At 47.3% G+C, this 25,371-nt stretch overlaps 2 protein-coding genes across 7 annotated transcripts in view; one reads left to right on the forward strand and one right to left on the reverse strand.

The window, feature by feature from the left end:
- The window catches only part of HDHD2 (haloacid dehalogenase like hydrolase domain containing 2), an 81,352-nt gene extending 63,912 nt beyond the window's left edge, over positions 1-17,440 (forward strand). For both annotated transcript variants that reach the window (XM_088476500.1, XM_088476501.1), the window contains exons 6-7: positions 15,654-15,717; positions 17,009-17,440. In XM_088476500.1, coding sequence (XP_088332626.1) covers positions 15,654-15,717; positions 17,009-17,112 — 168 coding nt within the window. In that variant the 3' untranslated portion in view covers positions 17,113-17,440. The remainder of the gene's footprint in view (positions 1-15,653; positions 15,718-17,008) is intronic.
- Positions 17,247-25,371, reverse strand: part of KATNAL2 (katanin catalytic subunit A1 like 2) — a 76,356-nt gene continuing 68,231 nt past the window's right edge. For all 5 annotated transcript variants that reach the window (XM_088476497.1, XM_088476498.1, XM_088476499.1 and 2 more), the window contains exons 14-16: positions 23,455-23,617; positions 20,483-20,585; positions 17,247-17,918 (exon numbers count right to left, since the gene is read on the reverse strand). In XM_088476497.1, the coding sequence (XP_088332623.1) occupies positions 17,779-17,918; positions 20,483-20,585; positions 23,455-23,617 (406 nt within the window). In that variant the 3' untranslated portion in view covers positions 17,247-17,778. The remainder of the gene's footprint in view (positions 17,919-20,482; positions 20,586-23,454; positions 23,618-25,371) is intronic.

The raw sequence follows: 25,371 nt of genomic DNA on the forward strand, positions 1-25,371 counted from the left end.
CTGAGTCTGTATATGGGAGACTGCGCTGAGTAATGTGATATGTGACACCTGTATATATCTGTGCTCCTGAGTCTGTATATGGGAGACTGCGCTGAGTAATGTGATATGTGACACCTGTATATCTGTGTGCTCCTGAGTCTGTATATGGGAGACTGCGCTGAGTAATGTGATATGTGACACCTGTATATCTGTGTGCTCCTGAGTCTGTATATGGGAGACTGCGCTGAGTAATGTGATATGTGACAACTGTTTATCTGTGTGCTCCTGAGTCTGTATATGGAAGACTGTGTTGAGTAATGTGATATGTGACACCTGTATATCTGTGTGCTCCTGAGTCTGTATATGGGAGACTGCGCTGAGTAATGTGATATGTGACACCTGTATATCTGTGTGCTCCTGAGTCTGTATATGGGAGACTGCGCTGAGTAATGTGATATGTGACACCTGTATATCTGTGTGCTCCTGAGTCTGTATATGGGAGACTGCGCTGAGTAATGTGATATGTGACACCTGTATATCTGTGTGCTCCTGAGTCTGTATATGGGAGACTGCGCTTAGTAATGTGATATGTGACACCTGTATATCTGTGTGCTCCTGAGTCTGTATATGGGAGACTGCACTGAGTAATGTGATATGTGACACCTGTATATCTGTGTGCTCCTGAGTCTGTATATGGGAGACTGCGCAGAGTAATGTGATATGTGACACCTGTATATCTCTGTGCTCCTGCGTCTGTATATGGGAGACCTGTATATCTGTGTGCTCCTGAGTCTGTATATGGGAGCCTGTGCTGAGTAATGTGACACCTGTATATCTGTGTGCTCCTGAGTCTGTATACGGGAGACTGCGCTGAGTAATGTGACACCTGTATATCGGTGTGCTCCTGAGTGTGTGTATATGAGAGACTGCCCTGAGTAATGTGATATGTGACACCTGTATATCTGTGTGCTCCTGAGTCTGTATATGGGAGACTGCGCTGAGTAATGTGATATGTGACACCTGTATATATGTGTACACCTGAGTCTGTATATGGGAGACTGCGCTGAGTAATGTGACACCTGTATATCGGTGTGCTCCTGAGTGTGTGTATATGGGAGACTGCCCTGAGTAATGTGATATGTGACACCTGTATATCTGTGTGCTCCTGAGTCTGTATATGGGAGACTGCGCTGAGTAATGTGATATGTGACACCTGTATATCTGTGTGCTCCTGAGTCTGTATATGGGAGACTGCGCTGAGTAATGTGATATGTGACACCTGTATATCTGTGTGCTCCTGAGTCTGTATATGGGAGACTGCGCTGAATAATGTGATATGTGACACCTGTATATCTGTGTGCTCCTGAGTCTGTATGTGGGAGACTGCGCTGAGTAATGTGATATGTGACACCTGTATATCTGTGTGCTCCTGTGTCTGTATATGGGAGATATCTGTGTGCTCCTGAGTCTGTATATGGGAGACTGCGCTGAGTAATGTGATATGTGACACCTGTATATCTGTGTGCTCCTGAGTCTGTATATGGGAGACTGCGCTGAGTAATGTGACACCTGTATATCTGTGTGCTCCTGAGTCTGTATATGGGAGACTGCGCTGAGTAATGTGATAGGTGACACATGTATATCTGTGTGCTCCTGTGTCTGTATATGGGAGATATCTGTGTGCTCCTGAGTCTGTATATGGGAGACTGCGCTGAGTAATGTGATATGTGACACCTGTATATCTGTGTGCTCCTGAGTCTGTATATGGGAGACTGTGCTGAGTAATGTGATATGTGACACCTGTATATCTGTGTGCTCCTGAGTCTGTATATGGGAGATTGTGCTGAGTAACGTCATATGTGACACCTGTATATCTGTGTGCTCCTGAGTCTGTATATGGGAGACTGTGCTGAGTAATGGGATATGTGACAACTGTATATCTGTGTGCTCCTGAGTCTGTATATGGGAGACTGCGCTGAGTAATGTGACATGTGACACCTGTATATCTGTGTGCTCCTGAGTCTGTATATGGGAGACTGTGCTGAGTAACGTGATATGTGACACCTGTATATCTGTGTGCTCCTGAGTGTGTATATGGGAGACTGTGCTGAGTAATGTGACACCTGTATATCGGTGTGCTCCTGAGTGTGTGTATATGAGAGACTGCCCTGAGTAATGTGATATGTGACACCTGTATATCTGTGTGCTCCTGAGTCTGTATATGGGAGACTGCGCTGAGTAATGTGATATGTGACACCTGTATATCTGTGTGCTCCTAAGTCTGTATATGGGAGACTGCGCTGAGTAATGTGATATGTGACACCTGTATATCTGTGTGCTCCTGAGTCTGTATATGGGAGACTGCGCTGAGTAATGTGATATGTGACACCTGTTTATCTGTGTGCTCCTGAGTCTGTATATGGGAGACTGTGTTGAGTAATGTGATATGTGACACCTGTATATCTGTGTGCTCCTGAGTCTGTATATGGGAGACTGCGCTGAGTAATGTGATATGTGACACCTGTATATCTGTGTGCTCCTGAGTCTGTATATGGGAGACTGCGCTGAGTAATGTGATATGTGACACCTGTATATCTGTGTGCTCCTGAGTCTGTATATGGGAGACTGCGCTGAGTAATGTGATATGTGACACCTGTATATCTGTGTGCTCCTGAGTCTGTATATGGGAGACTGCGCTGAGTAATGTGATATGTGACACCTGTATATCTGTGTGCTCCTGAGTCTGTATATGGGAGACTGCGCTGAGTAATGTGATATGTGACACCTGTATATCTGTGTGCTCCTGAGTCTGTATATGGGAGACTGCGCTGAGTAATGTGATATGTGACACCTGTATATCTGTGTGCTCCTGAGTCTGTATATGGGAGACTGCGCAGAGTAATGTGATATGTGACTCCTGTATATCTGTGTGCTCCTGAGTCTGTATATGGGAGACTGCGCTGAGTAATGTGATATGTGACACCTGTATATCTGTGTGCTCCTGAGTCTGTATATGGGAGACCTGTATATCTGTGTGCTCCTGAGTCTGTATACGGGAGACTGCGCTGAGTAATGTGATGTGTGACACCTGTACATCTGTGTGCTCCTGAGTCTGTATATGGGAGACTGCGCTGAGTAATGTGATGTGTGACACCTATATATCTGTGTGCTCCTGAGTCTGTATATGGGAGACTGCGCTGAGTAATGTGATATGTGACACCTGTATATCTGTGTGCTCCTGAGTCTGTATATGGGAGACTGCGCTGAGTAATGTGATATGTGACACCTGTATATCTGTGTGCTCCTGAGTCTGTATATGGGAGACTGCACTGAGTAATGTGATATGTGACACCTGTATATCTGTGTGCTCCTGAGTCTGTATATGGGAGACTGCGCTGAGTAATGTGATGTGTGACAACTGTATATCTGTGTGCTCCTGAGTCTGTATACGGGAGGCTGTGCTGAGTAATGTGATATGTGACCCCTGTATATCTGTGTGCTCCTGAGTCTGTATATATGAGACTGCGCTGAGTAATGTGATATGTGACACCTGTATATCTGTGTGCTCCTGAGTCTGTATATGGGAGACTGTGCTGAGTAATGTGATATGTGACACCTGTATATCTGTGTGCTCCTGAGTCTGTATATGGGAGACTGTGCTGAGTAATGTGATATGTGACACCTGTATATCTGTGTGCTCCTGAGTCTGTACATAGGAGACTGCGCTGAGTAATGTGATATGTGACACCTGTATATCTGTGTGCTCCTGAGTCTGTATATGGAAGACTGCGCTGAGTAATGTGATATGTGACACCTGTATATCTGTGTGCTCCTGAGTCTGTATATGGGAGACTGCGCTGAATAATGTGATATGTGACACCTGTATATCTGTGTGCTCCTGAGTCTGTATGTGGGAGACTGCGCTGAGTAATGTGATATGTGACACCTGTATATCTGTGTGCTCCTGTGTCTGTATATGGGAGATATCTGTGTTCTCCTGAGTCTGTATATGGGAGACTGCGCTGAGTAATGTGATATGTGACACCTGTATATCTGTGTGCTTCTGAGTCTGTATATGGGAGACTGCGCTGAGTAATGTGATATGTGACACCTGTATATCTGTGTGCTCCTGAGTCTGTATATGGGAGACTGTGCTGAGTAATGTGATGTGTGACACCTGTATATCTGTGTGCTCCTGAGTCTGTATATGGGAGACTGCGCTGAGTAATGTGATATGTGACACCTGTATATCTGTGTGCTCCTGAGTCTGTATATGGGAGACTGCGCTGAGTAATGTGATATGTGACACCTGTATATCTGTGTGCTCCTGAGTCTGTATATGGGAGACTGCGCTGAGTAATGTGATGTGTGACAACTGTATATCTGTGTGCTCCTGAGTCTGTATACGGGAGGCTGTGCTGAGTAATGTGATATGTGACCCCTGTATATCTGTGTGCTCCTGAGTCTGTATATATGAGACTGCGCTGAGTAATGTGATATGTGACACCTGTATATCTGTGTGCTCCTGAGTCTGTATATGGGAGACTGTGCTGAGTAATGTGATATGTGACACCTGTATATCTGTGTGCTCCTGAGTCTGTATATGGGAGACTGTGCTGAGTAATGTGATATGTGACACCTGTATATCTGTGTGCTCCTGAGTCTGTACATAGGAGACTGCGCTGAGTAATGTGATATGTGACACCTGTATATCTGTGTGCTCCTGAGTCTGTATATGGAAGACTGCGCTGAGTAATGTGATATGTGACACCTGTATATCTGTGTGCTCCTGAGTCTGTATATGGGAGACTGCGCTGAATAATGTGATATGTGACACCTGTATATCTGTGTGCTCCTGAGTCTGTATGTGGGAGACTGCGCTGAGTAATGTGATATGTGACACCTGTATATCTGTGTGCTCCTGTGTCTGTATATGGGAGATATCTGTGTTCTCCTGAGTCTGTATATGGGAGACTGCGCTGAGTAATGTGATATGTGACACCTGTATATCTGTGTGCTTCTGAGTCTGTATATGGGAGACTGCGCTGAGTAATGTGATATGTGACACCTGTATATCTGTGTGCTCCTGAGTCTGTATATGGGAGACTGTGCTGAGTAATGTGATGTGTGACACCTGTATATCTGTGTGCTCCTGAGTCTGTATATGGGAGACTGCGCTGAGTAATGTGATATGTGACACCTGTATATCTGTGTGCTCCTGAGTCTGTATATGGGAGACTGCGCTGAGTAATGTGACACCTGTATATCTGTGTGCTCCTGAGTCTGTATATGGGAGACTGCGCTGAGTAATGTGATAGGTGACACATGTATATCTGTGTGCTCCTGTGTCTGCATAAGGGAGATATCTGTGTGCTCCTGAGTCTGTATATGGGAGACTGCGCTGAGTAATGTGATATGTGACACCTGTATATCTGTGTGCTCCTGAGTCTGTATATAGGAGACTGCGCTGAGTAATGTGATATGTGACACCTGTATATCGGTGTGCTCCTGAGTCTGTATATGGGAGACTGCGCTGAGTAATGTGATATGTGACACCTGTATATCTGTGTGCTCCTGAGTCTGTATATAGGAGACTGCGCCGAGTAATGTGATGTGTGACACCTGTATATCTGTGTGCTCCTGAGTCTGTATATGGGAGACTGTGCTGAGTAACGTGATATGTGACACCTGTATATCTGTGTGCTCCTGAGTCTGTATATTGGAGACTGTGCTGAGTAATGTGATATGTGACACCTGTATATCTGTGTGCTCCTGAGTGTGTATATGGGAGACTGTGCTGAGTAATGTGACACCTGTATATCTGTGTGCTCCTGAGTCTGTATATGGGAGACTGCGCTGAGTAATGTGATAGGTGACACATGTATATCTGTGTGCTCCTGTGTCTGCATAAGGGAGATATCTGTGTGCTCCTGAGTCTGTATATGGGAGACTGCGCTGAGTAATGTGATATGTGACACCTGTATATCTGTGTGCTCCTGAGTCTGTATATAGGAGACTGCGCTGAGTAATGTGATATGTGACACCTGTATATCGGTGTGCTCCTGAGTCTGTATATGGGAGACTGCGCTGAGTAATGTGATATGTGACACCTGTATATCTGTGTGCTCCTGAGTCTGTATATAGGAGACTGCGCCGAGTAATGTGATGTGTGACACCTGTATATCTGTGTGCTCCTGAGTCTGTATATGGGAGACTGTGCTGAGTAACGTGATATGTGACACCTGTATATCTGTGTGCTCCTGAGTCTGTATATTGGAGACTGTGCTGAGTAATGTGATATGTGACACCTGTATATCTGTGTGCTCCTGAGTGTGTATATGGGAGACTGTGCTGAGTAATGTGACACCTGTATATCTGTGTGCTCCTGAGTCTGTATATGGGAGACTGCGCTGAGTAATGTGATATGTGACACCTGTATATCTGTGTGCTCCTGAGTCTGTATATTGGAGACTGCGCTGAGTAATGTGATATGTGACACCTGTATTTCTACTTCAGGGTCCATAGGGGGTCCACAGGGTTGACCTTGGGGTATAGGTTGGGAACCAAATCCGGGCACCACGCAGTTAAAGCTTTTAGCTCCCAGGATGCACTGGGTCCACTCTCCCTATAACCCCACCCCCAAGCCAGAGGCACCTCAGTTTAAGTTGGTGCCCGGCCGGAGTCGGGTCACCGTTAGCGCAGGGGGAGCTGATTAGCAGCCCCTAAGCTTATTTTATTTTTTTAGGGACAAAGTTTTTTCCATGGACTTTGGACTCTTCAGAGCGGCAGCGTCGGACTGTCCATAGGACGTCTAAGCTGCCGCTCCGTCACCCCGCTGGCGCTGAGACGCCAGTACAGATCTGGGGATCTCAGCGGGACCCCAGAGTCTGTACTAGCCGGACTCTGTGGGCGCCCAGGACTGCTGCCGGATCCACGGGGAGCAGGTAAGGTCGCGGATCACCGCTTGCGGTGATCCGCGCATTTCAAATGCAGTCCTGTGCCTCCGGTCTCAGGGGACAGACCGGAGGCGCCGGCAGTGGCGGCGGGCCCCCCATACCCCGTGTGTCCACTAGACCACCAGGGACTTAACGATCGGTGCAGGGAGCCGGCGTCCCGGGGGTTAATAGCCGGCCAGGGGAGGCAGCCTTCCCTGTTACAGCGGCTCCTCCCCTCAGCTCAGCGCGCCTTTCAGTATCCATAGTCTGGCGTCGCTGAGCTGCTTCCTCCGCGGGCCACGCTTCCTCTGAGGTCTCCAGCGGCCATTTTATCTCTGTGGTGCAGCAGAAATCTCTCAGGATGGCAGTTGGTCCAGTCCCCCTGCGTACCTCACCATCAGGTCAGTGTACACAGCGCTGTAGCCTTCCCAGACACTGAATCTGGGCAGTTGAATGCAGTGTAATAGTGCAGTATATTATATGACATGTTTATGTATATATGTATATATCTGCATTGTATGTGACTTATGCTAGTGCTGACTGTCTGTACTTTATTCTCTCACCTGTCAGTGTATATCTATCCCTTTTCTTTATCTGCCCTAATACAGCTGTACTTAGGGTGGTTCTGAGACCTCACATTTATATACTTGTTAATATTTGTGTGGTTTGTCACATACTGTTGCGTGCTGCACGTTGCCATATTTTAGATGGAACTGTGTGTTGCATACGCTGAAAATGGGTCCCTGCAGCTAATTTTTGGCATCAGTCAGGACCAGTATAGTGCTGCTTAATATTTCCGCCAAGATTGGTCAGATATGTCTGACCAGGAGATAGAGCGTTATACTGCACCCATTTTTACTATCCTGCAAGTCATGTGCTGCAGGTGTTAGTGCGGAGGATTTGACTCATAAAGGGTTCTGTATGTGGCGTCATCTGGTGCTGGCCTCTTTCACGACCCCCTTGGGCGGTTTGTTTTCTCGGGATCCTCTCAATTGCGGATCGCCGGGCGGGCCCCATTGTTGTACCTCACTTGCGGTTACTTCACCATACTGCCCTTTTCATCTCAGGGTATCTCGCAGCTTCTTGCACTCTTCCCCTGTGACACAGACTACCGCTCCCTGCAGGGGTTTTTCGCAGTATATGAATTCCCCCTGGTGCCACAATAGTCTGTCATTCCCCTTGCAGGGATTACCACAACAGCCACCCTGGGTGGATGTCGTTTTCTACGAAACGCTAATTGGCGTGGTTGACGCCCTGTGGTTACTTCCCAGTTGGCTCTGCCGTGAACTGGGTACTGTTTGGGGCTCTTTCCCTCTTACACGGGGGGAAGCCTATTTCAGGTATTATTATCCCTGCTTTAGGGCTGGTAGCAGGTCCATTCTGGTTAGAGTGAATGTTGACCTGCACCTGTATCATACACCCTCAGTATTGCGTGCCTTCGGGTTCCCTGTTGCTGACTAGCGGGTGGATCGCATAGCGGGACTCTGGCTGTTGCCAGATAGGAGGTGTTACAACAGTGTTTGGCCTCCTGTCCCAAATTCCCTGAGGGTCATCACGAGCCCCTCCTGGGGTGGATGGGCGTGTTACTCGTCTGATTACAGACGTTACTACGCCTCCCATTCCTGCGTGGTCGGATTCTTCGGATCCGTAGGTGGTAACTCTGCCTGAAATCAGTATACTTGCTTTCAGGAGTTGTTACCCATCCTACCATGGCTATAGCATGGTTGGTTAATACTATTGCATATTGGGTTGATGCATTTGTAACGTTTTTTCCCCTCCAACACGTCGGGGGTTCAAATGTATTTGGTCGCTCACGTAATATATGCTGTTGTCATAGGTGGAAATGCCTATATTGGATACCAGTCTCCTAACTTTCAGAGTTCCGGCTGCGACTGTATCCTCCGTAATACCCTATGGCTGCGCTCTGGGAATGCAGAGGTGCAGATACCATCTTTAGGGTTGATATTGTTTGGTCCTGACCTTGACAAGATTGTAGTAACATTGGCAGTATTACTAACGACAAGTTTACCGCTTTCAGCTATGCCCACTACAAGGCCTCAGACTAAGTCTGTTAAGTCTTTTTTGTCCTCTGGGTCAGCCTAAAGGTCTGTTTCTTCGTAGACTGTCGGCATCTACAAGGGCCGACATATCCAGTACCGAGCAGGCCTGGACTGCCAGCCGATCCTGCTTCTGAACCTACGGATATCTCTTCAGCCTGACGGGACAGGCCTACAACTGGGAGATACCGATTTTCTCAGTTTGCCCGGTATTAGTGTCAAGTTGCCGCGGCTACGTGGGTAGGAGGGTACGCCCTCTTTACAAGGGCCTTACAGATCCAGAAAGCTATGCAGTTGTTGCGGTAAGCGGAGCTAATTAGGCCATCCCCACTATCTCAGTGAGGGACTGGTTGTTCTGTTTTCTTTCTGGTGCGGTGGCTGAATGGTCCTCTTTGGCCTATTCTCTGTCTCAATTCCCTGAACCAGTTCCTAAAGCTACCTGGGCTCAGGAGGAAATCCCTATGCTCCATTATACGATGTTTGGAACCTGGGGACTTTATGGTATCACTGGATATACAGGACGCGTGCCTACGGGTACTTACAGAGACCTTTCCTCAGCATGGGCTGAGGTTTGCTGTATCACAGCAACACTTACAATTTTTCGGGCTCTGCCTGTTGGGACTGTCCTCAGCCCCACAGGGGTTTACCAGCGTTTTGGATTTTCTGACAGTTCTTCTGTTCAGTATATCCCAATGCTCCTGTACCTGGACGGCCTCCTGCTCTTAGCGGGATCACCGGGGTACTTTACGGCCAGGTCAGGATGACTGTGGCTTCTTCAGGGTGCAGACGTTTAATCAACGGGGAAAAAGTCCTCCCTGCATCCCTCTCTGGGTATTCTTCATCTAGGATCCCTGCTGGATTCTCAGAATCTGAGATTTCTTCTGGCGTAAGACGGAATCTCCTCTCTTCCATTAGGAGTACATGGTTGTCTGCGCAGTCGACAGATGTCTTTACACTCTGGGATGCATGGTGGAATGGGCTCAGTTCCATTCCAGGCCTTTCCATAATTGGCTCATCTCCAGATGGAACGAGTTTTTTCTGTCGGATAACTGTTCAAACGATGATGCTCTCTCCGGAGGCAAGTCGGTCCCTGTCCGGGTGGCTATGGCCATCTCGTCCAGGGTTTTCTTTGCTATGGACAGTGTCTGGATCGAATCCTTTTCAGTGCAGTTGGACGTCTGTCGATTCCACCCTGTCAATTAACTTACTCTGGCATAACTCTTGTTTCCCGGTGAACCTGAAAAGGTTCAGTCCGACAGGGTCAGGACAGTGGCTTCCTTTTTAGCAACACTGTTCGTTGGGTGGCAATGACAGGTATGTCACATATTCGGACATAGTCCGAGGGTCTCCTCCCGACCATCTCGGCAGCGTTCATTTCAGGAGCTCTCCATTGGGAAGCGGGAGTCCTCAGCCGTCACGACGTGCATCCCAGGGACTAGTCTCTTCCCCAAGAGAGGTTTCATCTCCTGGTGAGCAGGGGGGCCCCCCTGAGGTGACCCTCATGGCCTTCTGACTTTATCACACTATGGTGTTACAGTCCAGCTCTGGGGATTCTGAAGCAACCTTCAGCGACTCTTTGTCGGTGAAGTGGTCCTTCCACTTTGTGTACCTGTGTTCTCCGGTCTCCCTTCTTCCTCGAGGTCTTTGGAAGTGTTTTCAATCGAGACGGAGATGCTTTCCTGCTGGTGGCTCTTGATTGCCCCAGATGTCAGGGGTACTTGGATCTTCGGAGTCTCTACATCGATACTCCATCCCTGATGCTTCACTGCCCGGACCTGTTGTCTCAGGGTCCTTGGTTTTGCCTTGGACCTGGGTCGTTTGTCTTTGACTGTGTCCTTACAGTGGTCTTACGGCTTCCCTGGCTTTGTCATCGTTGGAATGATTAGAGCACATGGATCAGCTTTTGCTGGGACCTACCACAAACTGTGGCAGCCATAAATCTTATGGTATTGTACCTGTCGATACAATCCTCCGGTGTCCAGGATTTCCAGATATTCTGGCATTCCTTCCGGCTGGCTTGGGTTTCACACTTGGCCTGGTCTTCCTGACAGTGCGGATCTCTACACTGTCAGTATGGTTAAGATATGGAATTGCTCCACTCTGGTATCCAGTTCATCCTTTGGAGTGTTTTCTTGATTATGCCTCCATTTGTCCTCCCTAGGGACTCCTTGGGAGTAAGTAGTGGTTCTTCGTTACCTCCGGGGACAGTCAATGGAACCGCTGGTTGTGATAGCCATTACATGGTCTATTGCTTAGGCTCTCTCTTTCTCTCAGGGTGTTTATATCAACCAGGAGAGTGTCTGAATTGGGAGCGTTCTCATGTGGCTCCCTCTTCTGGAGGGCATCATGTCAGGGTGGGAGTTGCTCTCGCCCTGTGTTTCTTCTTAGTGGTTTTCAGGTTCCATATTATTCTGGAACTTATGGTACGGCCATTCTGTCCCCAGTCCTCTCGGCTGGTGTGGCCTCATTGACTGTGGTCTGGCCTCTTTGGATTTATGTGATCCGTTCAGGTTCCTTACGGAAATCGGACTCCTTATTGGTGGTCTGAGATTTCTGGTTTTCACAGGAAAGGATGGCCGGCCTATAACCAAATGTTGGCTGGATGGCCTCGTAGGTCTTCCTCAGGGGCCTACCTATGGGTAGGCCTTCCTGTTGTTGATGCTTGTTTTTTCTCGGGCCATGTGACCCTCGTGTGCGGCTCGCTGTGGCGCCTCGGCTGTTTTGCCTTACTAGGTGGCCACGTGGTCTTCTGTCCACACCTTTTTAAGGTTCTAGGCATTGGTTTCCTTTGCCTCTCAGGATGCTTCCTTTTTGGCGACGGATTCTCCTCTCAGCACAGGAGCGTCCCCACCCTTGGTTGAACTGCTTTGGGACATCCCCAAGGTCAACCCTGTGGACCCCCTATGGACCCTGAAGTAGAAAACAAGAGATATGGTAAGAACTTACCTTTGTTATCTATGTTTCTACGAAGTCCATAGGGTCCACAGGGCGCCCGCCCTGACGCACCTGGCTTCATATGGGCTGTGTGGCTGGTCACCGGTTTTCCGTCTCCCATTTCTGTGAGTATGGTTATTGAGTGTTCCAGTTTTCTCTCTCATTTTCTCTCCTCCTCCGGCCTTTGGCTACTTACAAACTGAGGTGCCTCTGGCTTGGGGGTGGGGTTATAGGGAGAGTGGACCCAGTGCATCCTGGGAGCTAAAAGCTTTAACTGCGTGGTGCCCGGATTTGGTTCCCAACCTATACCCCAAGGTCAACCCTGTGGACCCTATGGACTTCGTAGAAACAGAGATAACAAAGGTAAGTTCTTACCATATCTCTTGTTATCTGTGTGCTCCTGAGTCTGTATATGGGAGACTGTGCTGAGTAACGTGATATGTGACACCTGTATATCTGTGTGCTCCTGAGTGTGTATATGGGAGACTGTGCTGAGTAATGTGACACCTGTATATCTGTGTGCTCCTGAGTCTGTATATGGGAGACTGCGCTGAGTAATGTGATATGTGACACCTGTATATATGTGTACACCTGAGTCTGTATATGGGAGACTGCGCTGAGTAATGTGATATGTGACACCTGTATATATCTGTGCTCCTGAGTCTGTATATGGGAGACTGCACTGAGTAATGTGATATGTGACACCTGTATATCTGTGTGCTCCTGAGTCTGTATATGGGAGACTGCGCTGAGTAATGTGATATGTGACACCTGTATATCTGTGTGCTCCTGAGTCTGTATATGGGAGACTCTGTTGAGTAATGTGATATGTGACACCTGTATATCTGTGTGCTCCTGAGTCTGTATATGGGAGACTGCGCTGAGTAATGTGATATGTGACACCTGTATATCTGTGTGCTCCTGAGTCTGTATATGGGAGACCTGTATATCTGTGTGCTCCTCAGTCTGTATATGGGAGACTGTGCTGAGTAATGTGACACCTGTATATCTGTGTGCTCCTGAGTCTGTATATGGGAGACTGCGCTGAGTAATGTGATATGTGACACCTGTATATATGTGTGTGCTCCTGAGTCTGTATATGGGAGACTGCGCTGAGTAATGTCATATGTGACACCTGTATATCGGTGTGCTCCTGAGTCTGTATATGTGACACCTGTATATCTGTGTGCTCCTGAGTCTGTATATGGGAGACTGCGCTGAGTAATGTGACACCTGTATATCTGTGTGCTTCTGAGTCTGTATATGGGAGACTGCGCTGAGTAATGTGATATGTGACACCTGTATATCTGTGTGCTCCTGAGTCTGTATATGGGAGACTGCGCTGAGTAATGTGATATGTGACACCTGTATATCTGTGTGCTCCTGAGTCTGTATATGGGAGACTGCGCAGAGTAATGTGATATGTGACACCTGTCTATCTGTGTGCTCCTGAGTCTGTATATGGGAGACTGCGCTGAGTAATGTGATATGTGACACCTGTATATCTGTGTGCTCCTGAGTCTGTATATGGGAGACCTGTATATCTGTGTGCTCCTGAGTCTGTATATGGGAGACTGTGCTGAGTAATGTGACACCTGTATATCTGTGTGCTCCTGAGTCTGTATACGGGAGACTGCGCTGAGTAATGTGATATGACACACCTGTATATCTGTGTGCTCCTGAGTCTGTATATGGGAGACTGCGCTGAGTAATGTGATATGTGACACCTGTATATCTGTGTGCTCCTGAGTCTGTATATGGGAGACTGCGCTGAGTAATGTGATATGTGACACCTGTATATCTGTGAGTTTGTATATGAATCGTCGCACTTTGATATACAAGTGTCTCACATATCATATTAATCAGCACAGCCTGCTGGTGCGTCTTAGTTGTATCACATTGCATTTTTGGCAAAAATAGATGCCCGGCGCTAGCTGAGTCTCACGGGACCTCGCGCGCCAAGAGGGGCTTTTTAGCACAACTGCAGCAAAGGTGTGTAAGGACGCATCTGTATATTGGAATAGTATATGCCCTGAACTACTAGCTATTCGCTCTCACACTACAGAGACTGTAACTTTCACAGTATGACGAGATGCGACTGATGGACCTAAAGAACCCAGAGGGGCAAAAAGTTACAAAAATCAGCATGAGCGTGTTTTCTGTTGCTGCCCCAGTGTGGCCTTCTTAGGGCTCTAGTTGTCCAGTTTGGACTTGCCCTTCTAGTAAGATGCAGGTTCGTTTCATGTCCTCATTATCTCATTTCATCAAAACGGAAAGACTATACATTGCTGGACATTTGTCACATATAGTACATAGTTTAGTTGATTATTTTTCTACGATGAGATTTCAGCCTAAAGCCTCCTTTACCGAGCAGTGTATCCCAAATGAGTGCTAACACTCCACCAACAGCCCATGTTTTCAGGAGTACCTTAAGCATGCACAGGTGACTCAGTCATCCTAGTTGCGCAGGAAAGAGCCTACCTGTTTCCAGGACAGAGGACCTTATTCAGAGGCGGGCGTACAGTCTACGACCGCACGGCCGCCTCGATGTTTTGCCAGTGCGCATGCGCACGAGGGAGCCGGCTCCCTCGTGCGCATGCGTGAGACCCGCTACGACCGACAGCGCTGGTCGTAGCGGGTCTCTTTCCAAAGGGGGCAAGCTGTCGATGCTGATTGACAGCTCACCCCGTTTGGAAGGCGGGCCGGGGGGGTGGCAGCCCAAACGGAGGCGTTCCCATGGGAACGCCTGCCGTTTGGGGAGGCCCCACTGACATCACTAGTGATGTCAGTGGAGAGCTTCCGGCTCTCCGGGGCTTACGACAAGTGAGACCCTACCCTAGGGTCTCGTCGTAAGCCCCGATGGTTGCGATGGTCTCTGACCATCACCCGAGCGGTCGTTAGAGCTGTGGGTGTTAACCCACAGTCTAACGACCGCAACAGAGGCGGGCGGTAAGGATGCAAGTGGCCGCCCAGTTTCTGAGCGACCGCTTGCATCCTCCGACCGCCTCTGAATGAGGCCCAGACTCCTCAAAACATGCCCTGGTGGGTGGAGGGGCAGGATGCAAGGTGAGGGCCAGATTTGGGAAACGTTGGTCTAGTGGTTGAGCCACCAGAGCTTTAAAAGAAAAGACATCTGAGACTCTGATGCTATAGTGACCTCATGTGGGCATACCTGGTAACTACATTCATGCCTAGAAGGAGGCTATGTGTGACCTATTGAAGCTATTTTTATGCAGATCAAATAATGTTTAATGTGATAAAAGACAAGCAGCATTACATATTTTAATGAAAGCAGAACTACGGTCAGTTCCGTTCCTCCTTTAATTACCTGTACCCCTGGAATCCAGTCATGTTACCCCATTGGCATGCATTTTAAAAAATAAAATCCAGCGCTGTTACCGCCGTACGTCATCTCTGTACTTGCAGTGTGGTAAGTTCATCAGATCAATTATTTATTGGAAATATTCGCTAATTAAACAATTCAGTTACACCTAAATGATGCCGATCAACTCAGATATACAGTATGTTTGATAGATATTGATCACAGCGCGTCAGTAGTCATGTTATTGTGGCCTGCAGAGGCAGCCATTTTGTGAGTTATTCCCTGATGCACAAAATGAGTGATCTCGCTAGTTCCTAGTGAATGGATTTGGCTGCATTCTTATAAATGTCAGGCCAACAAAATGGCCGCCACGCTAAGTCTGGTACAGAATATGAATTGAAAGGTGCTGTTCTCTCTCCATCTCAGGACTGCCGGGATGACGTCGGAGGGGCACAGGACACCGGCATGTTGGGGATACTAGTAAAGACCGGTGCGTACCTACAAACTAATTGTATTATAAAACCATCATCACGCTACTGCTGACTTCAGTAACACATAAAAAAAAAACTCGGCTGTAGAAACCAATGTGATGTAGCTCACGGCGACCAATCACACGTGTGCTGTAGCCCACCTAAGCCAATGAGCTTGTCCGTGTTCATTTTCGGAACTGTAGAATAATCTGATTTGGTGGCTCATTTTCACCTTGTTGATAAATAAGATCCTGTGTATATTTATTGGTGGGGATTTGTTATAGTCAGCGCAGCTTTTACATACTTAGTACATGAGCTTCTATCCCTCTATTGAATTACTGATAATGCTAGAAAGTTATTATTTGGCAAAGTTATGCACAATACTTCACCCTTGTGTATGAGACTTCAGCCACTAGGGGCAGCATCTTTCGGATCCTGTAAAAGACCATTCATTTTGCCTATGCAGTCCTCACTCACATTAATGAACGTACAACAAGCCTACACCGCTTTTCCCAATAGACTTTGTTATGTTCCGTGGAAAATAAAATAAATAACACATATGGAATATAGGGCCTGATTCAGAGCCGCTCGTAAGCGGCCGCTCGTTCCTTCCGAGCGATGTTTGCCCAACTGCGCATGCGTACGGCTCGTAATACGCATGCGTGAACCAGTCAGTGCGGCCGAAAATCGTTTGTTCGCTAAATAGCGAATGCCTGCTAATATGAGTGACAGGAGGAGGCGTATGTGGGTGGTAACAGGGGAAGGTGCTTGAAAACGGGGAGTGGAGATCAGAACGCAGGCGTGCTTAAAGGTCAAAACGGGCGTTTTATGGGTGTGCATAATTAATACAGCAGCGTCATTGACCACGTCACTGGGTTATTTTATAGTCAGAACTGCTCGCATGATTGCGGTAGGAAAAACCAACCACAAGAATAGCGAGCAGTTCATACGCTGGTCGATGTACTCGATTAATCTAATAAATAGCGGACATGACGTAGGATGCGAGCGGCCAGGGGGCGTAGTTTCCAAAAAAACGACCACAAGTTTTGTTCGCTCGTTCAGACATAGAGGCGTGAACTGACCGCAAAGAGCGAACGGTTCATTTGAATAGCCACCCCTTTTTTCAGAACGAACGACCGCAAATAGCGTCCGGCTCTGAATCAGGCCCATAGCTCCCTATTATTAACTTATCTTTCCGACAAATTAGTAAAGTCAGAAAGTGAAAGGTGCATAGCGCAGTAACATTCCCCGGCTAGGGATTGAAGTTTAGGTTTAATATCTGGGATGATCATTGTTGTTTATACCAAACAGGAAAATACAGAGAAGGAGATGAAGCCAAAATCGATCCCGCCCCTTATCTGACCTGCGCCAGCTTCCCCCAGGCTGTGGATCACCTACTGAAGCATCTCCTATAATCACCACTATAAAGAATCATTGGACTCATCTGGGCAACTTTCGAATAGGAAAAAGATCTCTTCACCGTGATGTCACACAAGTGGGAGGAGCCAAATAAATAGACGGACCGCGTGACCGAGAGAGTTCCTTTTATTCAGAACTTCCTCATTACCTCAATAGGGGCTTAGTCCTTAAAAATAAAAAGTAGAAATGCGCAGTAACTCAGAAAGTAACGAAACTTTGCGATCATTCCCCGACCCTGCACTAGATGGATAAAAGGGTGACTCTTATCATAGGTTCCAGGTGGATCAGTCGTTCCATCTTATAAATTAAAAATGCAGGAAATTTCTTGTGAACGTTGTACTTTTCCCGCATTTCACTGCTCTTGTGAACGTTGTTCTGTTCCAACCGCCAGCAGCATCACGAAGTCCGCAAAGTTCCCCCCACGCCCCAGCCTGATGCACCATGGGAAAAATATTCCTTTATTAGTTTTAAAAATAGTTCATACAGTGCAAAGTATGCCTTAATAAGCTTAATGTGCCACAAGCTGGATAGTCTCGTGTCTCTGGTACAAAGTTAATTAAACACTGGTGAAAATACCAGCTCCGTGGTCCGGGAGGAGGGAGGGGGGGATCTCAGAGGGCAGTTGGTCCCTCTGCTCGTTCGGCAGCCATTTTGGGAGACGCTCACACAGACTCAAACTCCGTCTGCCAGGCGCTGTATTTCTGGGCCAGATTCTTTGCCGAGGGCTTTGTGTGTGCTAAAACCTCCAGAAAGTCAGATGTGGTGACGGTGTCCAGGTGAATAACCGGCAAATCCTTATTCCCTGAAAAGAGAAACAAACTACAATGTCAGCAAGGGCCGAGTAAAGCCACTATTAGACAGGAGTGATACAGGCAGAGTAACTGAACGATTTATCCGCCATTCCCCTGCACACATTGCTATATTAGGGGATAGCTGCTTTTCTCTCTGAGCAGACAGCGTGGGACTGCCAGGCTCTGCAAAATATGCACTGTGTGGCCGGGTGTATTGGATTCACACACAGGGTCAGTGCTAGTTTACAGTGTTCGCTGTTTGACCATCACATCTCATTGGGAGGAGCTGCAGCTGCATGTACTGTATTGGGGAGATAATACTTTACTTTACTTTTTAAGATCACTGAAATTAGATTTGGTTAAAGTTGAACAATCATTCATATTGGTAAATTCAAATTTTGAGATTGAACAGTTCTCTGAGTTTCGTGAAATGATCAACTGGAATAGCTGTATTGTATGATAATAGTGAATTCATTTTAGAGAATCAACAAGTACAGCATTATTTTTATAAAAACCCATAGTATGGTCACTACGCCTGTGCATTAGAGGAAAATGCCATTTCAGTAGAGATATAAGAAACTATTAGACCTGAAATATCCCCTAGGTAAATAGAGCAAGTTTGACATATTAACTATGTTGTCATTCCCCCCTCACATCATGTCACTGCCCCTGTCACATGCAGCCCAGTCCTCAATGGCACATCACTCATCTCCTGATATTCTCTGTGCTGCTGGGGGACCCTGTTCCTTCCACTATATAACTGTCTGTGGCTTCCTGCTGCCTCCATTCCCCTCCTCACATCATGTCACTGCCCCTGTCACATGCAGCCCAGTCCTCACTAACACGTCACTCATCTCCTGATATACTCTGTGCTGCTGGGGACCCTGCTACTTCTACTATATAACTCTCAGTCTGTGACTTCCTGCTGCCTCCATTCCCCCCCTCACATCATGTCACTGCCCTGTCACATGCAGCCCTGTCCTCACTAACACGTCACTCATCTCCTCCTGATATACTCTGTGCTGCTGGGGACCCTGCTCCTCCCACTATATAACTCTGTCTATGGCTTCCTGGTGCCCCAATTAAAGTACACTAGAGGTTCCCAAACACGGTCCTCAAGGCACACTCACTCTAGGTTTTAAGGATATCCATGCTTGGGCAGCACAGACGGTGTAATGGTTAGCATTACTGCCTCACAGCACTGAGGTCGTGGGTTCGATTCCCACTACGGCCCTAACTGTGTAGAGTTTGTATATTCTCCCTGTGCTTGCGTGGGTTTCCTCCAGGTACTCCGGTTTCCTACCACATTCCAAAAATATACTGGTAAGTTAATTGGCTCCCAACACAAATTACCCCTAGTGTGTATGTGTGTGAGCATGTGGTAGGGAATATAGAGTGTAAGCTCCACTGGGGCAGGGACTGATGTGAATGGCCAAATATTCTCTGTAAAGTGCTGCGGAATATGTGTGCGCTATATAAATAACTGGTAATAATAATAATAAATGTGACTTAATTAGTACCTCAGTCAATTTGATTTAACCAACTGCTCTCAACCATGGATATCTCTAAAACCTGAACTGTTTGGATGCCTTAAGGGCTGAGTTTGGGAACCTCTGCCCTACGCACGGCATCAGTATGGCCGGTGGCTCAAATCCCGACGCCGGAAGACCGACAGGAGTGAAGACCCCGACCCCCCCTCTCCACCCCCAACCCTCCCTTTGGGGGGGTTAGGCACCCTCCCGGGAGACTTAGGTTTAGGCGGCAGGGACGGGGGAGGTTAGGTTTAGGCACTTAGGGGGAGAGGTTAGGGTTAGGCACTTAGGTTTAGGCACTTGGGGGGGAGGTTAGGGTTAGGCACTCCTAAGTCTTCTGGGGGGTTGCCTAACCCTAACCTCCCCCCAGTGGTGCCTAAAACTAACCCTCCCCGTCGCCTAAACCTAAGTCTGCCGGGGGAATGCCTAACCCTAAACTCCCCCCGGGAGCCCCCAACCTAAGCCTCCCCCCCGCGGCTGTCCGCGCCCGCCAACTGGCTTACCTTCGTTCAGTATGCCGGGCGTCGGGGTCCCGGCTTAGGGATAATGATAGGCGTCGGGATTTCAATCCTGCTGGGATTTGACAGTTGGGAAGCTGGCGGTCGACATTTCGCTCTGCACAAGATCTGCGTCTCTCATCCATACTTATCACCTGCTCCCATTCACGGTTACAGGACTATATTTGGGCTGCACCCACTCTGTGGAATGCCCTCCCACACACAATAAGATTTTACTCTAGTCTCCAAACCTTAAAGCGTTCCCTGAAAACTCACTTCTTTAGGCAGCTTATTAAATTCCAGGACAACTCACATAACCTCCTTAAGCTATCCGACCCAATTACATTTCTACCATATAGTCCACACATAACGTTACATAGTTTCTCTTTCACAACCCACTTACCCCAGGCCGGAATATGCTGTACTATATAAATAACTTAATAATAATAATATTAGTCATCACAAGAGAGAGCCAGAACATAGTTTCAGTATCAGACCCCTGTGGACACTTGCACTGCTCCGTACAGTGCTTTATTTTCCACGCACCTGGCTGGTGGTTCTCCAATGCGTCAAAAATCTTCCTCACCGGCCTCATGGCGGCTTCTTTACAAACAAGTTTAATATCTGATCCGGAATAACCTTCTGTTCCCTAAACAAAGGTCACAGGTTATGGCAACAACGCAATGTACAGAACAGGCTTCATATCCTGCACCCCTGTAGCTTACAGTGCAACACTGTGCAATGTGTCACAACTGCATTATTATAACACTGACAATTCAACACAACATCATATGCAACAAACATGTCAGCTGGAAGACTCTGGGCACTACAGTGTGTCCAGAGTCTACAGCGCATGCGGAGGCCACCGAGAAAATGGCGCCGTGGCCATTTTCCCGGTGTTGTCCTTACTGCGCATGCGCAAAACGAAAATTGCAGTGGCATCCATGTTCCCAGTGATTTTGACAGCGCTGATACCAGTGCCGACGTGGGACTCTGGCGGCGGCGAGGGGTAAGTATTAAAAATATGGGTGCAGTGTATGCCCACCTGGACCCACGGGCCGTGTGCCCCGAACAGCCATTACAGAAACGCCCCTGGGGCTGCTAAAATCCAGAATTTACCAAGCTCCAGAACGCAAAGCATTTCGGAGCTTGGCCTCGTTAGATGGAGTCAGCATTGTAGCCTATGGGCAAAAATTTACCAAGGGATCTGTAGGATCCCCCTCCCCCGGCAATGGCCGCCCGCATATGCGCGTACTCTGAAGAACAGACACGTGCAGTAGGAGCAGCTTGGTATAAATGTACCTGGCAGCACTTTGGATACATTCACACCCTCTGAGGTGCACGTGGTATATAGAATGACACCGTAGAGGGGTTCTTGGTGTCAGTTTTCCATCACACAGGGAAAGCTTGGGCAACAGTGTTCTAGATCAGTGGTTCTCAAACTTGGTCCTCAGGACCCCACACAGGTCACGATTTCCAGGTCACCTAGCAGGGGCACAGGTGTAGTCATTACTCATTGACACATTTTAAAAGATCCACAGGTGGAGCTAATTATTTCACTGATTCTGTGAGGAGACCTGGAAAACATGCACTGTTTGGGGTCCAGAGGACAGAGTTTGAGAACCTGTGTTCTAGATCCAGCGTCAATGTCCTTAATTTGATGTCTAAATTTCCTTTGCCCGCCTTGTATGATGCCCCTAATCAGTGGCGTAAGTTCATCCCAGGAGCCTGGAGGCAAGTTATAATATGTACCCCCCCAAAAAAAAAATTAATAATAATATGGTGCATATCTATCTATGCCAGGAAGAGGTGCCATGTATTGGTCAGCTGTGACTGTAAACTCCAAGTACAAATTTACAGCCCAAAGTGGGGGGCGTAGATTGTGGTCAATGGAGTAGGGTACCCCTTCAGTGCTGGCGTCTGACGCCTCCATTCTCTTGCCCCTGACCCTAATTGATCTATGTCCTGATTCCCCACAAACTAATAACAATAATACGTTGTTTCCAAAGACCCAGATGACATAACTGGTAATAATAAATGGGAGCCTGCAGTAAGCCTGTGAGTGTAGGACCAACATCAGTGATATTTGTGCAGGGCTGAATGTCTGCTCACACTGAACCTCCATACCAGTCTAGGGGTCTATTTACTAAGCAGTGTTAGGAGACAGAGTGAAAAGTGATAAGGTACCAGCCAATCAGCTCCCAACTGCCATCTCACAGGCTGTGTTTGAAAAATGACAGTTGGGAGCTGATTGGCTGGTACCTTATCACTTTTCACTCTGTCTCCTAACACTGCTTAGTAAATAGACCCCCTAAGCTGCTGTTATTAGTAATTTGTGTGACATCACCTGCTCCAAACAGCAGTTACACAGGCCACTGGCAGCGCCAGCATTGTTTAACATATGAAATCTTCTGTTAGATCGGTATTGAGGATATTCCAGCTCACCCCTCTATAGGGACCCCTCCCCTTCCTAACACAAACTAGAGGAGTATTACTAGACAATTCTATAAAGGGAAGGACTGGAGAGGAGGGGGCAGGAGGGACCTCTGAGAGCCATTCATAGCTGGCAGCTGTGTGTAGAGAAACTTAATGAGAGGTATTCAATATGAAAGGTTAACTTCCCTGGCGAAGTTAACGTTTCATATCGGAGTTTTTTTCTGCGTAAAGGTATGGTGCGCGCTCCCGCTTATCCCCGTATTCAAAATAAAATTAACGAAAACGGGAAACTCCGAAGTTGGATTTGCGTAAAGTTACGAATTTTTCCTTAAAATAATTGTAAGACCCCCCTAAAGTTGTAAAAACATGGGGGAACACTATGGGTACCCCCGTTTTAGCCTTTAATTGAAAGTCGGGGCTTTAAATAGCCGCAGCAGGTGTTTTTTTCCCGACATTGAAGAAGTGATGCAGAAGAGCACTTAGGTTATTTTTTTCGTTTTTTAAAGTGGTCCCATCAAATTTGGGGTACATGAAAATGGGTACTAGCATATTTTTATGTCCCTACAGTAAGATTTTTAAAATTCTGCATTTGTGCACCTGCCGCTATAATTCTATTCTAGAAAACACGTGCCGCATACATGCAGAATAGCCCTGAACCTATTTCCCTATTGTTTAACAATTTTTTCCCATTTTTTTTTTTTTTGCCCCCCAATTTTTTAATTACTTTTTTGGGGTGTCCCTATTTTTTTTTTTTTTACTTTTTTTGACAAAGTTCTTTTTTAAATGTCATTCTCAGGGGTGCAGGCTATTTTTTTTAAGCCTGCACCCCTAAACCCCAATTCTGCACTTTTTTTCGACACCTATTCAATGGTGAAAAGTTATCACCGTTTTTTATCAAAGACTTTTCAAAACTGCGATAAGTCTTTGAAATTGAATACGGTGTAAAACTAAAACAAGTGATATTAACGCAAAAACGATGTTATCGCTCCCATATTGAATACCCCTAAATGTCTTACATATAATTGTTTTAACCAAAATACCAGATTACGTTGAGTCTCCTTCATTACTGAGTCCTTACCTACCTCTCCCAGCACATTGTACTCCAGCTGCGTCCTCCGTTCCACCCCGCCGCTGTTACTCACAGGGGGCAGCCAGTGCTGGATCATGGACTCTCTGGCCTCCTTGCAGGGCAAATCCACCAGGATCCTCTTCTCAAGCCGCCGTAACATGGCGCAGTCCAGCTCCCTGACACACAGAGATACACATATCATTACTATCGGTATCTACCCAACGCAGCTTATGGCGAAATGCAATAGCTTTCCCTAGTCAATGTTCTGTAATTTCGCTACAAAATGATTCAACAATGCAGTGACTCTTCTATAGTGGGGGGAGGGGGCACACTGTACACCCTGCCGGCTTGTTATGCCACTATTCTGGTGATTCCCTTGAGAATATGGCGCATGTACCATATTACTAAAGACAGGATACGCCGGAAATATGGTGCAGTACCAGAGACTTTGATGTTGTACAGGGACAAAAAGTCGACACTGTAATGGTCGACATGGAAGGTCGCAAACTACAAATGATCCACAGGGTAAAAGAGTCGACACATATATATATATATATTTATTTTTTCCCCTAACCCAAGTCTTCCTCTTTGCCCCTAACCCTCCCTCCTGACAATTTTTGTGGCGACCTTTTGATGCTGTCGACCATTTCTACCTGTTGACCTTCTTTCATGTCGACCTTTTGTCTCTGTTGACCTATTGCCTGTCTAACATCTAGACATGGTCGGCCTATTTACTGTATCTATTGTCCGGAACCGGTTTTGTTTCAGGGGGGGAGTTGGCCCAGGCGCATCTGCACACGGACCCCCCCCCCCCCAGTCTTAAAACGTCCCTGGCGACAATGTTAAAGTCGCAGTGTGACAAACTAACCATCACCATCCAGCTTATACTCCAGGATGGGAACGGAGGAGACACAGGCACCTGGACACCGGAGGAAATAGGACAGCGCAGTCACTTGTGTCACTGATGAGGAATCGATTCGGCGTCACATTATATGGCTACATCTTCTTTCATCAACTGAACATGGCACTTCCATGCCACAGAAACGACATTTGGGGAATAGATCCAGTTTTGTTTATGAAAAAGGAAAATGCACAGGATCGATTGCCGACCTGAATGACTTCAAATGTCTTTTGTTAATGACTTTGTTAATGTGACAGTCTGGGTCGCTGTTTCAGATGACTAAGACCATATTCTGGCCAGGTCTGAGCTAATGTTCAACGGTTGTTGCATGGTGAAGATGACATAGGGCCTGATTCAGAGGCGCTCGTAAGCGGACGCTCGTTCGCTCCGAGCGATGTTTGCCCAACTCCGCATGCGTATGGATTTTAATACGCATGCGCGAACCAGTCAGTGCGGCCGAAAATCGTTTGTTCGCTAAATAGCGAATGCCTGCTATTTTGAGTGACAGAAAGAGGCGTATGTGGGTGGTAACAGGGGAAGGTGCTTGAAAACGGGGAGTGGAGATCAGAACGCAGGCGTGCTTAAAGGTCAAAACGGGCCTTTTAAGGGTGTGCATAATTAATACAGCAGCGTCATTGACCACGTCACTGGGTTATTTTATAGCCAGAACTGCTCGCAAGATTGTGGTAGCAAAAACCAACCCCAAGAATAGCGAGCAGTTCATACGCTGGTCGATGTACTCGATTAATCTAATAAATAGCGGACATGACGTAGGATGCAAGCGGCCAGGGGGCGTATTTTTTCAAAAAACGACAGCAAGTTTTGTTCGCTCGTTCAGACATAGAGGCGTGAACAGACCGCATAGAGCGAACGGTTCATTTGAATAGCCACCCCTATTTTCTGAACGAGCGAGCGCAAATAGCGTCCGGCTCTGAATCCGGACCATAGTCCCCATTATCTCATTTTGTGATGCTCTGCAAAACAGGACGCGGAGGTGAACCTGCCTGATGCTCAGAAAGCCACGCCCTC

This window comes from Taudactylus pleione, unplaced genomic scaffold (assembly GCF_031769625.1).
Source record: "Taudactylus pleione unplaced genomic scaffold, aTauple2 ptg000189l, whole genome shotgun sequence".
Taxonomy (NCBI): domain Eukaryota; kingdom Metazoa; phylum Chordata; class Amphibia; order Anura; family Myobatrachidae; genus Taudactylus; species Taudactylus pleione.